At 37.6% G+C, this 15403-nt stretch overlaps 1 protein-coding gene across 2 annotated transcripts in view; it reads right to left on the minus strand.

The window, feature by feature from the left end:
• Window positions 1-15393, minus strand: part of LOC139767475 (uncharacterized) — a 28311-nt gene extending 12918 nt beyond the window's left edge. The window contains exons 1-11 of one of the 2 annotated variants that reach the window (XM_071696893.1): window positions 15261-15393; window positions 12735-12878; window positions 10816-11007; window positions 10541-10674; window positions 9498-9744; window positions 8605-8760; window positions 5637-5724; window positions 4098-4259; window positions 3691-3855; window positions 2173-2298; window positions 1129-1205 (exon numbers count right to left, since the gene is read on the minus strand). In XM_071696893.1, the coding sequence (XP_071552994.1) occupies window positions 1129-1205; window positions 2173-2298; window positions 3691-3855; window positions 4098-4259; window positions 5637-5724; window positions 8605-8760; window positions 9498-9744; window positions 10541-10674; window positions 10816-11007; window positions 12735-12878; window positions 15261-15263 (1494 nt within the window). In that variant the 5' untranslated portion in view covers window positions 15264-15393. Of the gene's footprint in view, window positions 1-1128; window positions 1206-2172; window positions 2299-3690; window positions 3856-4097; window positions 4260-5636; window positions 5725-7283; window positions 7573-8604; window positions 8761-9497; window positions 9745-10540; window positions 10675-10815; window positions 11008-12734; window positions 12879-15260 lie in introns of those variants that run through there. The other variant, XM_071696894.1, reaches the window with a different exon arrangement.
• Between the last annotated feature and the right edge of the window lie 10 nt (window positions 15394-15403).

A 15403-nucleotide genomic window follows, 5' to 3' on the forward strand; every position in this document is an offset into this window, starting at 1 on the left:
AGTAAATAATGCATAAGAGAACTCCTGTAAACTAAACTACAATAAGGCATAACTTCCACTTATTTTCCAATGATTCAGATCCCAATTAAAAAATTGCTTAATATCATGAGACAGGGCAGACTATGCAAATTTCCTTTAAATAACACGATACCAGAACTACCATATTCTTTCCATACAATATTCATAAATCTGTCATGCAGCTTCCCTATTTTGGAAATTCACCTATCTTGTAAACTTACACTGATTGTTTTAAAAAAATCTCTGAGTAACCCTTACTTCATCCTTTCTCTCCATATGCCCATGACAATGCAACATTCAATTTCTAATCTATTCATACATCCCTCTCCTAAATAGTCCATATCAACAAGACTTTGTGATATTTCCTTATTGAATGAACTACCTTACTGCCTAATGCCTTGCCAGACTGAAGGGTTTGGAATAAGAACTAGTTTGCTAAATCTATTTCCCAGAAAGTTACACTTATGGACTTAATTCAATCTATATGATTAGGAAAGGATTTAAGGGGCCCTAACCACCTCAAATGCCTGCACCCCAAATATGAAATTTACAGGATTAAGAGTGTGTGGTAAGACTAGGTAAACCATTGGGAAGAAGTATTCAGTAAGAACATTTAGTAAGAGCCTCTGAAAACACTTCACTGGAGTTGCCCTCTGCCAGTGGCCTGTTAAGCTTGCAGCACTAAAGGCTAAAAAGTGGCACATGAGTTTGCCATTTATGGAGACTTTTGCTATTGCCATCGCCTTGGTCTCCACACAGAAACTATAGGAAGCAGCAGCCAGACATATGATATGGGTCCAACCAAGGGTGGCAGTGATACAAGCACATAGCTTACAAGAGAAGCATACAATATACATTCATACAAAATACATACATCTCCATCAAACATGCTATCTCTTTACACACTCAGAAGCACATATACTTTCGTAAGTGGTTCATTCCTTACATTTACTAACTCAGGGATCCTGAAACATTTCGTGACAAGGACCAAAATCTTTGGCAGGCCAGATCTAGCCAGTGGCCCATAGTTTCAGGACCTCTGTGTTAGTTAATCATTCCAATGGGAGGTGGGAAACAATGCCTATCAAACATAAGAACCAAGATATGCACCGTCTTTTTTCCTGTTGACTTAGGCAGAGATGGAGGCTCTTCCTTTTGTTCATGATCCTCGCCACTATCAACAATACCTGAAAAATCAATATATGAAACATAAACGCGGGAGACAGCGACAAAGTATAATATAATAATAAAAAAAAACAGTTTAAGTACTCAGTACCCATGAAAAAATATCAATATGATGTGTAGCTTTTCTATATTTAAAACAACCACAAAGGGAAGAGGCATCAGAGATCGAGATGGAATATCAATATCTCTAAATTATTTCAGTCATCAATCCTTTTTACAGTGCAAAGTGTTGAAAGGAAATATAAAAAATTCTTTAAAGGAATTCACTGCTGGTTTTGACTTTCAGAAACTTTAGGTAGAAACATTAGATAGAAGTAATAGGTAGGAACATTAGGAAGGAACCTATGGAAAACCTGTGCTAGAGTTGCCCTCTGCCAGTGGCCTGTTAAGTTTACGGCACTAAAGGCTAAAAAGTGGCACCGGAGTTCACCACTTATGTAGACTCTTTTGCCATAGCCACAATCTTGAGGGAATTCCTGAAGGGAATGGGCATCAGAGATATACTATCACTTTAAGGTCAAACCTATCAATACAAGATATTAACTTGAACTACATGTGTTGTCTGAGTAAAAAATCCAAAGTGTAAAAGTTGGAAAGCAAAAAAAAAAAAAAAAAAAAAAGGAGGGGAGGGGACAATCAGAAAATGAAGAATGAATAACAGGTGCATAATAGGAATACACAGTAATCTTTGCAAATCCATCGAGAATGTCACAATATATTTAATGTGTTCTTTATAAGCAACATCTTGCACATCTCTAAACGTCACTGCTGAGGTGATATCCACTTAAAGAAGGGCAGCTCTGCCTGAAAACCTTCTAAGCTTGGTCATAACAGGGTATTTCTTGAAACAAACCGAAGCTTCAGCATTTTTGAGTCCATTAAACTGCTTAATACCAAGACAAGGCATACAAAGAAGGAACTAAGTCTAAATCAAGATGTCAAGTAATGATGAAGTCGAGTACTACTGACCTTGAGTCTTCACAATGGGCGTGGAGAAGAGTCCCCCATCCTCATCACTGGAGAATAGACCACTTGCTGCTGTGCTTGACTGCTCAGGTTGGTTCTTTACTTTGCTGTTCTGACTCTTTGTTTTGGCTGAAAAGAGAACAGGTTGCAAGTTATATAATTTCTTGATAAAGCTTTCATGAGTCATTGTTCAGTGGCTCATCATGAACATTAACTTCACTAACTACACTTACTTTATACTTGAGATAGATTTATTTTGAGGAATTTGAAAAATACTTACACCTACTGGTTATTCAGTGCTTTTTAGCATGAATAAGATATCTAAAAACTTAAAAGCAATTATTTATATCTATCAATTTTGGCTTCCTTTGAAAGATACCTAAAACCTTATATCCAAGATGATTTTTTTTTTCAAATGTACTTATCAGTTAAAAATATGTCCAGAACATCAACAGAATAAGAGCATGGTGGGTTGATGATACAAAAATGTTCGGAAGCACATATCTTGTCACAATGGATAAACAAGCCTCTCACTTGTTACAGTTGTTTTTATATTTCCCGGAGGTATGTGAGTTGCCAAGTGCTCACCATTTGGTCATCATAAGAGTCTATCTATCTAAATCTGGATTCCATCAAGGGGGTTGCCACAATAACAGAGTCCTCATTACTAGCGAACTCTAGTGTCACTTCTTAGCCTTTAGTGCCTCACCCTGAACAGGCCACTGGTAGAGGGCAACTCTTGCACAATGTTTGCAGAGGCTCCTACCTAATGTTTCTACTGCCTAATTCTACCTAATGCTCCTGACTACTACTTCTACCAAATGTAAAATCTTTCTTTCAAAATGTGCTGGAAACATTCATATCATGCCACTTCCACAAAAGCCTCTCCTTCAACAGGGATAACTTAGGAGTCCCCTGAGACTTCTTTAAAAATGAGAGGAGAAAAATCCTTATATGTATGAAGATCCATCATACACACATAGGATAGCAACTGTGAGATATACTTGGTGAACCATCAGGCTATTTTTACCTGTTTTTGTAGATATTCTTGACCATCTGGCTATCTTTACCTGTTCTCTTAGATTCTTGACCAATCATATTAAGATGTTGGCACTATACACAACATAAGAACAGGTTTTTTTGAGACAATAAAATCTTTAAGCTTCCAAAAGATAATTTTGTCTACACTGAGGAAAGAGGAAGCATGCGACTGTGATACTGCCGTAATGACAGTCTCTCAGTCCTGGACACGTTAAGCAATAGGTAGTCCATCTGGCAAAGCAGTGACAGGATACGAGATGCTTTTCATAGTAAACTGCTGGAATGCTGCATGAAGACTGGTGAAGCCTGAGACATGATACATCATGAATGACAGAGCTTTAATTTCATAGGGTCTACTGGGCACATGGTTTCCCAGGCAAATACTTATGATACAAGTAAAACAAGTGGTTTGGCAGTCCATATATGTCCAACAGAGAAATAAATACTTTGCAGTTCCTTAAACCTTCGGCTAATACTTGCCTGATGAAAGAGGCTTGCTGGAGAATAGGTCCCCCTCATCATCTGTATCACTTGCAAACAAGTTGCTGTTATTATTCTGAGGCCGACTTGTACCAGGAAGCCCAGTTCTAGTAGGATTTGGCATTGCTCGGACATTTTCTACTCCAACTGATGACTTTACAGGAGCTGTGGAAATGACAATAGTAAAATTTTCCTACTTAGAACAAGAAAAAGAGACCAATGAAGAGCATAATCTATCCCTCACTGTTCTTGACTTTTATATACAGGAATCAAGAAGTTAAAAAAGCTGTGAAAAAATCATCTGTGTTCACTGTGAAAGTTAAATTTCATAAGACGTGTTTCACAGCACTAGATAGTAAAACAAAAAACTATAAAATGACAAAGTGTTTAAAAAAGTCAAACATTACCTGGTGGAGTGTGAGAATTGATGTCAGCAAAGAGATCTCCACTTTTTTCTCTTTTAGAAGTAGATGGTGGATGAGTACTGCTATGCAGGCTGCCTGGGGTGAAAGAAGGCTCCCTCTTGCTTCCAAACAAGCCCCCATCTTCATCACTATCAGAATCCAAATCTGAGAGGAAAGAAATGATGAAACTAAATTATATATATGTAATACCTGGCAGTATGCACAACCTGATTGACAGGGCTGACCACAGTGTACTGTTATTGATTTGGGCACATGGGAAGGATGAGCAAAGACTGACTGACGTAAGGATATATGTGGCAATATGGAGGGAGTAGAGGGGAAGAGGAGACTGAGAAGAATGGAGTGAAAAAGACTTTTAGGTATTTGGGTTTGAATATCAAAAAGACACATAAAAGACAAAATGAACTGAATTGCTGTGGCATTTGGGAGTCAACAAACTATCAATGGGTTGAACCAGGTTGTATGAAGTAGTGAATATGGATTAGTTCTGCAGACAGTGGGCTCTTGTTTCAGTGCATTATATGTATATCATCTAATAATTAGATGTGTGGGAGCAAGGGCCTGGAAATCCTCCCCTACTGTTTTTTAATTTTCCAATAGAAGGAACAGAGAAAGGGGCCAGGTGAGGATATTCTCTCCAAGGCTCAGTCCTCTGTTCTTGGTGCTACCTTTCTAACGTAGGAAGTGGTGAATATGTATGAAAAAATAAGATTTAATGTGTGTAAATGAGGCCTATGCTTGGTTGGTCCTGATGCTACCTCTCTAAGATGGGAAAGGCGAGCAGCTGTAAAAATGCTATTTTCTACCATCATCTTAATGCACCTCAATGTCAAGTACTCAACTCCACACCTCTTTGATAACAGGTATCTTCCTCATGTCCTCAACCTTTTCAATACAGTTAGAGAATACTGTATCACCACCCTATATTTTTTCATTCTCTCCTTTCTCATTTTAATGATAAAATACATAGATTCATATTTTTGGACTAATTGTTTTGTAGAACTAGGATACCCAGTCTCAACCCTGTAGACTTGCAAAAGGCTTGAGATTCCCATTCTCCTTGGGCAGAATTCCAACTCTGAAACACATCGATCACACTAGAATACCTGAGTCTATCTAAATCTTGTAAGCCACTTCCTGATAAACATGTCTGCTCCTTCAATACCCTGGCTTCTGCATATTTCTAAACATTTTTCTTCTTTAATGCGTATCTCATCCATGCTACCCTTCATTTTGATCTTTATTCAAAATACACTTGCCTAAACTCTTCTTTTCATAAAATTTTTCCTGTATTATCCCACCAACTTAAACCTACTTTCTGGACAGTAACAATTTAAAGTTTTCTTTGGCCATATCTGAAATCTTGCAAATGAACATTTATAATTATGAACATATGAATTCTCTTCAGGTAGGTAACTCGTTAACTTCCTCATAACTTCAACTAGATTTCAACTGGGAAAAATAATCAATATGACTGCAACCATTCAATTTCGGACATGGATTATCCTGCATGCAACCCACCTCCTCTGCTTCTAGTGTTGGCTGTATCTGCAGTGATGCTGGACTTCTTGCCAATTTGTGAGGGTAGACTTGGCCCACTGTTGATGAGCTGCGGTGATATGAAGTTTATGAGTCATTTAACTGGGATCTGAACTGAATACTTTACTGGAGCAGAAAAGTCTATACCTTTATTATATGCACAACCAACACTGGAAAGAGAAAATAATAGATGGTACGTATTTTCATTTCATACATCCTCTGTCTTAGGATGAATTAAACGAAAGTACTTACTGTCTATTCTTTTCTCTTTCCAGTGGTAATTGTGCTGCATGTATGTCTTCACAGTGAAGTGAAGGTTCTACCTATATCATATCTGGATAGTTCTGGTTCAAGGCAACAATGTGATTGTAGTGATAAATCATGATACAACTCTTCAAAAAAATTACCAGCAATACATTGCTTTATCATCTTAGCCAATGTAACTGTCAATGATAACAATCATAAAGCATATTCTTTTTCTAATCTAATGGATAAAGTACTTCTGTATATTGACCACACACTGTCTAAAAAAGAAAAATAACAATGTCAGAAAACTATCCAAAAGATGAAGGGGTAAAAGAATAATCTGTATCAGCTAAAGTCACCTTTCATGAATTATGTGGAAATCAGCACTAACAAACCAGTGTAAAGAGAATGTAATATCAAATTAATCATATGCTGAAGTAGAGGGCAGATACACATGATAACAAAAACAAGCAAATCAGTAGACATCATCAGTAGACATCAGTTTATCAGTTCAGCAAACAAATAACAATGATGAATTATGTTCTGTGACTGCGGAGGATTCTGAAAAAGTTTCACATGAGCATGTATTCAGTGACCAAAGAAGATTACGATGGACAGTTTCACATGAGCATGTATTCAGTGACCAAAGAAGATTACGATGGACAGTTTCACATGAGCATGTATTCAGTGATCAAAGAAGATTACGATGGACAGTTTCACATGAGCAAGTATTCAGTGACCAAAGAAGATTACGATGGAAAGTTTCACATGAATATCAATCTTCTATCTATCTATATCTTTGATACCCACTCCCATTGGGAATTCCCTTAAGGGGGTGGCCAAGACCAAAAAGCCTCCATGACTGGTGAACTTCACTGCCACTTCTTAGCCTTTTAGTGTCTCACCCTTAACAGGTTACTGGCGAAGGGCAACTCTTGTGCAGAGTCTCCAGAGGCTCCCACCTAACATTTCTACCGATTTCTGCCTAATGTTCCAACTTACTACTTTTCCTAATGTTCCTGTCTCATGTTCCTACCTACTATTTCTATCTACCGCTTCTATCATTCCGCTAAAGGCATGGCTAGCACATAGCCCTTACCACAGGAAAAGCTGGAGTTACAAAGAATGAGTTGTGTGAGTTAAGTATTGTCAAGTGTTAAGTATGACAAGGATAGATTGCATACTTGTGGACAGAAAGCCAGCAGTCTACATGTGAGTGAGGCAGAAAGAAAAAGACAGCTAACTGGGTCACTACTCAGCCATCACTAATCCTCTTGATAATTAATCTTAGAGCCTTAAAACAATGCATGACAATCTTTATTTGACAAGGTTAACCATATAAAGAGCAAGAGAAAAAAGTACTACACTAAAATAGACACGCACAAGCAGCCAACCCAAGATAAGCAGTCCAACAGCAACACCAAGTTGGATCAAGCATGATGGCCCTTCTTGACAAAGAAGGTACCAGTCCATCCCAGGATGAAGAGCACTATACAGAGCACAACTACAGCAATATCAAAGTCCAGCAAAACGTCTCCACTTGAGATCAGCTTATGCTGGTATCTTAGATATAAACTCCGGAGAAAATCGGACAGTATACTCATGTTCAAGAGTAGACTTCTGGAAAAAGGTCAGACACAAGTGGGTAGTAACAAATCAAATGAACGACTGTGGTTATCAAACTGCTTTGGCCTCTATGTCTACACAGGAAATGCTGACTCCCTCATGAAAACATCACTCTAATATAGCACAAAAATCACAAGTTAACTAAGAAATTAAAGATCTTTTCAACAATACTTATAAAAATCTTCCCTGACCTATATCTACACTAATAAAAGACAACCAATAAAAGATGGCAAAAAAAAAGTGCACACTGAGAAATACAGATGAGTGGCAATAGCTAACCTTCACAGGATGTACTGAGATAAGGCACCATAATATGACATCCTAAGGCAGCACATCAATATAATAGGTATCCATACAGTACCTACATTATGCTAATGAAGGGGAGACTGTTGTTGATTGATTAGTTTGGACTTTCAATGTATCTATGGTTCATAGAAGGTGCCTGAAGATTGGGTGAATGCAGGTATAGTGTCAATGTATAAAGACAAGGGGGATAAGCGTGTCTGTCCAAATTACAGAAATATAAGTCTGTTGAAAGTACTTGGTAAATTGTATGGAATAAGTGTATTTGGTAAATTGTATGGAAGAGTAGTGATTGAGAGGGTAGTGGCTTGCATAAAGCATCAGACTGGGGAGGGAAAATATGGTCTGAGGAGTGACAGAGAATGTGTGGACCAGGTGTTTACCTTCAAGAATGTATGAAAAATTCTGAAGAGAAACAGAAGGATTTATATTTGGCATCTATGAATCTAGAGAAAACATATGACAGGGTTGATAGAGATACTTTCTGGAAGGTGTTACAAATATATGGTGTTGGAGGAAAGCTATCAGATGTAGCAAAGAGTTTTCATCAAGAGAGCAAGGCATGTGTATGAGTAGGTGGAGAAAGAGCAAGCGGTTCCAGGTGAAGGTGGGTTTGTTGCAGGGGCGTATCACTAAGACCCAGGCATTTACCTTCTTAACTACCCAGACCATAAACAGATTGAACAAGCACAGTGCATGCATGTGTGTGTGTGTGTGTATGGTGAATATATAAACCAACACAAAAGAAAAAAAAAATCCCAACTACAATACTTACTCTCTGTGAAGCTTTTGAGGAAGGACCAAACAAATCCTCCTCCTCTTCTTCCTCCCCACTGGTAACCTGAGGAGACCTATGCTTGTTCGCCGTAGCATTGGTAATAACTGGATGATTAACCTCTTCATCTGACCAATCAGAGTCACTTTCATCATCCTAGAGTTATGATGCCAAATATATCTGATGTTGATTACAAATCTCAGTTTTGAATTAATGGTGATTATAACATCTAATGATCCTTTTGCTGAGGTCAACAGTATGGTAATCAGTCCCTCCAATTTCCAGATAATTAAATTGTAGGTCAACAGGCCTTCTGTTATCTGTATTTCCTATTAGTATTCCTTAAACACGAGAAAATGACATTATTCACCTATGCAGCCAACTATGTTGGTTTCAGAAATTCCAAGCTAAATTCGGGTTCAGAGTGCTTGTATATCCTTTGCATGGTTTGGCATTTAGAAAAGAGTCCCTCAGACTCAATATACTTTTTCTAAACAAGAGTCAGCAAGCCAAGAACTATGCACTCATCATCTGACAGGGAGTAAATTTGCACAGAGAAAGCTACTAAATCAACCATTCTAGTATATGTTACTCAAAAACAAAATGAGAATATGCTGCCTAGATGCCTGGCAAACTATATTTTTTGACCTTACAGACCAAATCCTCTAAGCTTAACACAAGTTATTTTTACTCTGGAGCTTTGAGCACCAGTTTTTGCTTCACAAAAGACAAGATCTAAAAGCTTCTAAATTTACAAGCATACTAATTTCTGAACTCGTCTACAATCATCTGTTCTTGATGCTAACTTGCTTACATGGGAAATGGTTAGCATGTATGGTTAAAAAAAAGAAAAGTGAAGTGCGATAAACTGGGTCAGATCTTCCTCAACTTACCATTACTTTTGAACTACTGGCTGGAATGGCTTTAAATGTTTGTGCTACATGATCTCCTTCATCTTCCATATCCAACTCATCTTCAGTCTCGGTCTCATCAGGGCTGAATGTCATCTTGGAGTTCTCTTCACTGGAGGAAATTTCTTGCAAACCAACTCTATCATCTGCCATGAATCCCTCAGAACCGATGATGAGAGGCAGAGGTTTACTCTCATATGGGTCAATCAAGGCATATATTGGAACAGGGCTGCCAAAAGGGACTCTGATTAGAAATTGCACATTATCTACTGATGTGGGTTTATGTGTCATACACAGTGCTTGACACATAAATTTAGTAAATTTAGTAAATTTTTGTAAATGATGTCCTGGAAAATTAACAAAGGAACGTTCTACATACATTTCCTACAGTCGATTCTACAAAAACTAAATAATTTGTGATATGATAAACATTTTGCCAACAACCTTTGCATGCAACTGTACTGAATATTTCCTTATAAACAATGCAGTTAATTCTAAAAATCCTCATCAGAGTTGACTGACTCAAGGGCCAGGCCACTGTAGGTGCATGTATCTACAATTTTTACTGTGGATGGCAAATTGAGTAATATCATATAAAAGTATAACCAGTGAAGAATAACTTCCCTTACTTCATATCCTGTCTTCAGTGACAGGTGACATCTTATCCATGAAAGGTTGTGTCAAACATTGTACCTTATGGCTTACATTAAATGAAATCTATTCCAAGACTCAAAAAATATCACCTCACACCAAGAAAAATAGTAGCTTCACAACTTGGTTTTTTGATGAATAACAAGCAAAGAAAATAAGTATGAGTCAGATACAGAACAAGAAACATAATGCAACAAAATGTAAGATATAGGCCCAGTACAATACACACGAGAAATAGTACAAAACAACATACTTTACAGTCAGAAAATTAAAACAATGAAAGAACTTAGTCCACATGCTAAACCTACAGGGATAAAACAGAAATGATAACTAACATGCTACTGAATGATGATGACTGTATAAGTGTTGCATACCTGCCAGGACTGTCTTCATCGTCAGAGTCAGAATCTTGTATTTCATGACGCTCATAGCATCTCTTAACAAGTTCAAGTCCTTCAGTAATTGCATTTCTGCACCTACTTATTACATCTTCCTCTGTGGCTTGTGGCTGAAAAAATAAGTTTGGGAAAAATTATCAACAGCTTTAAACAATTAATTTCAATATTCTCAATCTTTTATCTGTATCATATCAATTTCTCCTACTTAATAAAAACACTCCCTTAATAGTCTCAGCAGCTAAGATACAAACCTTTTCCACAACTTCTGACTTCTCTCTAACTACATCAGCATCATCCTGATAAGTTCTGTTCTCAATAAACTGTGTATTAGCCAACATGTGAAAGGCATTGTTGGTGTTGGAGATGACTGTCATCACCCGATCTGTGTCCTCCAAAACCTTCTTCAGGGCACCCTCTACATCATGGGTACGAGACACCAACCTCTGCAAGAGTCAAGAACACCAGTTGCTCTATATCATAAGACCTCCTAAGACTCCTGTAATGCACACTTATATTTCATATAAAAAAATATCTTGATATACTGAAGTTTCATATATGCAGAGCCATTCCTACTCAACTCTTACTCTTCATTTAATGCACAGTTTTACCTATTCTAACTACTGCTAATTTGTTTGTCCATATACATAAGTTTATTCAAGTAGGAAATAACTAATCCTACTATCTGGTGACTGAATCTATCAATCTATCTTTTATTATCTTTATCACGTAACCCTATGATCTCTATCAAGGGGCTTCTGCAGCTTCAAGGATACACTCCCTAAAAGACTGAAGTAAAGTTGGCTTCTTTGAGAAAAGAAGGTCCATGATGATGCTGAACTCTCATCTGTCTGTTGATGACAACAGAGTCTTATCAAAGGCAACTTCTCATTTGTGGAGTTACCAACACAAGGTTGAGTCTTCTAACATCTCTTTTCCTATTTATCAGGCATATCATTTTCCTCTTACAATGCAAGGCAATTGGATGTACATTTCTTACAGAAAGTCTAAACACATTATTTACATAAATTTCCTATGCTTCCTGGACAACATAAAAATGATGCACCATCCTCCATGGTATTTCAACTGTTGCCAACCAGACAAGTTGATGAATCATGAGCAAAGGATGTGGAAACATTGTGTAACTTACCTGCAGTTGTTTCCCAAACTCGCTACCCTGGTATATACCACACCTACTATTTCTAAATGCCGAAGCCCATTTAAAGTACAATCACAGTTGCTGCCTGAAGTATCTTGTATCATATACAGCACATCAGCCGTCAATGGGTTAGATGCTGATCATTCCTTACTGTGTCATCTTATTCAGTTTCTAAATCAATTCTGTTCTATCCTCCCCTTTGATTTTTCTTTCTATCTTCCACTTTGAGGTGTCTTTCTATCGCCCTCCTTTTGAGGTGTCTTTCTATCTTCCCCCCTGAGGTATCTTTAAGTGATGAAGTACAAAGCTGTCTTCATGCAATCTTGATCACAAAGAATTCTCCCAACTAGCCCCTCAAAGTGTCTCAACTATGCTTGGCAAATTGCACAATTAGCAATAAAAAACTCACATATACAACACAAAATATCTATTTCCCACCTCTCAAAAAATGAGTTGGTGTATGAAAACTTTAAACATGCATTAGCTATTAAAAAAAATTGATGCATATTCCTACATGATAGAGCATACATGCACTTCATCTTAAATTATGCAGGAGAATCCCTTACATTTCATGACTACTGAAATAAAAATCTTATTACATATATTATCACAGTCAAAATGATGGAAATACAAGGTTAACATAATCATCCGAACTATATGCTACTGTTGGGTAACACAGCAAAACTAATCAAAACCAGATGAGACAGCAAAATCACACTTCATCAAGCATTATTTTGAAATCGAATTCTCTACTTTGAAGCACTTAGAGTGTTTCAAAGTGCACTGCTTTCTCATAAGATGCCTCCTATGTATTTTCTTTAGGTTAATCATTATCATTTTCAAAGGCAAGGGAAAGAGGAGAAAACAAAGAGGGGAAGCTCAAATATAGAAGGAATGGAGATAATACTTTACCAAGGGGAATCTACCAACGATGTAAAATCTGACCAGCCCTGTTCACCACATCTTGCACATATGAATAAATGCTACCTTAAGGGAGCAGTCTTTCTAACCTACCTGTGATATGCTTTGTAAGAGTGTGGCAGTGGCAGCATCAGCAGCCAAACTCCATGACTCGGAGTGTGGCCGGAGGTCGGTGGGTGTAAGTTTGGTGTTTTCCCACCATCGCTTACCTCTCTCAGCATCCTCTTCTGTTGAGCCCTAAAATTTCAGCACCTGTTAGTTGTACAGTAATACATACGATTCATATATATCTATTTATATTTATCTCTTTATTTTACTTAGTCACCTCCCGCGTCAGCGAGTTAGTGCAAGGAAACAGATGAAAGAATGGCCCAACCCACCCACATACACATGTATGTACATACACATCTGCACACGCAAATATACATACCTTTACATCTCAACATATACATATATATACACACACAGACATATACATATATACACATACATAATTCATATTGTCTGCCTTTATTCATTCCCATTGCCACCCTGCCACATATGAAATTTTTATTTTGCTTTGTCGCTGTCTCCCGCGTTTGTGAGGTAGCGCAAGGAAACAGATGAAAGAAATGGCCCAACCCACCCCCATACACATGTATATATACATACACGTCCACACATGCAAATATACCTACCTATACATCTCAATGTACACATATATATACACACACAGACACATACATATATACCCATGCACACAATTCACACTGTCTGCCTTTATTCATTCACATCGCCACCTCGCCACACATGGAATACCATCCCCCTCCCCCCTCATGTGTGCGAGGTAGCGCTAGGAAAAGACAACAAAGGCCCCATTCGTTCACACTCAGTCTATAGCTGTCATGCAATAATGCCCGAAACCACAGCTCCCTTTCCACATCCAGGCCCCCACACAACTTTCCATGGTTTACCCCAGATGCTTCACATGCCCTGATTCAATCCACTGACAGCACGTCAACCCCGGTATACCACATCGATCCAATTCACTCTATTCCTTGCCCTCCTTTCACCCTCCTGCATGTTCAGGCCCCGATCACTCAAAACCTTTTTCACTCCATCTTTCCACCTCCAATTTGGTCTCCCACTTCTCGTTCCCTCCACCTCCGACACATATATCCTCTTGGTCAATCTTTCCTCACTCATTCTCTCCATATATACATATATATATATATATATATTCATTTATTATACATAATCACTGTTTCCCATGTCAGTGAGGTAGTGCCAGGAAACAGACAAAGAATGGCCCATCAACTCATATACCCATATATATATATACATAAATGGCCACATACGCACATAAACATACATATACATATCAACATATACATGCATATACGCAAAGATTACATACATACACATGTACATATTCATACTCGCTTGCCTTCATCCACTCCTGTCGTTACCCCCTGCTTCAGCGAGGTAGTGCTAGATAAACAGACAAAAATGGTTACATTCATTCACACTCAGTATCTATCACTCAATATCAAGATGAAAGTTATGTGGACTTAAAAACAACTTTTGCAATAAGTTTTCCTTAATAAAATGAAATTATATACTGGCAGGGTAGCAGTACAAAAAATTGAAATTTTGATGAAAGAAACTGTGATTAACACAAAATGTAAGTGAGTACTATTAGAAAAGTTTTTATGAAAAAAAACACAAACATATGATACTCTGTAAAGGAAGAGGAAATGCTGCTGCTATCAGAATTTAATCTAAAGGTCATAGGTATCAACAGAAAAATATACAGGAATCTGTTATACGCTAAAGGTCTTAGTCTAATCTATTTAGGTACAACGGAATACCGTCACAGCCTTTTCCCCCAACTTCGTCCATTTTTCAAAATTACCAACTTTCTGTCTACTTTAAGATAAATAAAAGTGCTAATGATATGACGCAACTAAAGTATATAACCAATGACCTTCAGTTTTATACCACGAAACTCTATATTTTCTCTTATCTTCAATGTTTTACTCAAACACATATATACTATCACAGGATGGGAAAAATTATTACAAATTTCTTCCATGTATCTAAGCATGATAATCTCAGTAGATACGACCAATTGATGCATTTCATCAATATTAGTAAGCTGATAACAGGGCAACCCTCAACCAATTATCTGCCCCAACAGAATATTTTAAGTATATCAATTTTCCTCATTTTTTTTTTGTTTCAAATAACACATATCCATAATTTCCCTGATTTTAATAATGGCCTGCCAACCAACGTGGTATTTATTCCCTTAATCACAATATATAGCCTGGATGTAGTCCACATCCTTAGTGACTCGAGCATGTCTTACCACACTACCGCTGGTGACCAACATGTAACCATACCATAGTAACACTCACAGTATCACTAAATATATCAAGTAACATCATTAGTAACAATAGCATCATCAGGTAACATCTGTAACTAGAATAAATGGGTTACGTTCCTGAAACGACCGTCAAGTGTTACAACGTTACAAGGCTACAGTAAGAGGCTGTCACGTTAGTAACATGAGTTATAGAGTGTCAGGACATTAGTAACGAGAGTAACAGTGTGACAAGGTCAGAGGGAAGGCCTCACCATCACTGGGCCTCAAAAATTAGGATAATCAGGAGGACTTGTGTGTTGAGGTGACCAGCTGATTGTTGTTCTCCTGAAGTATAGACAACTAAAACCAATTACTATTATCAACAAATTGTTTGTTTTAACATCATTATATAGAA

Source organism: Panulirus ornatus, chromosome 61 (genome assembly GCF_036320965.1).
Source record: "Panulirus ornatus isolate Po-2019 chromosome 61, ASM3632096v1, whole genome shotgun sequence".
Classification (NCBI taxonomy): Eukaryota; Metazoa; Arthropoda; class Malacostraca; order Decapoda; family Palinuridae; genus Panulirus; species Panulirus ornatus.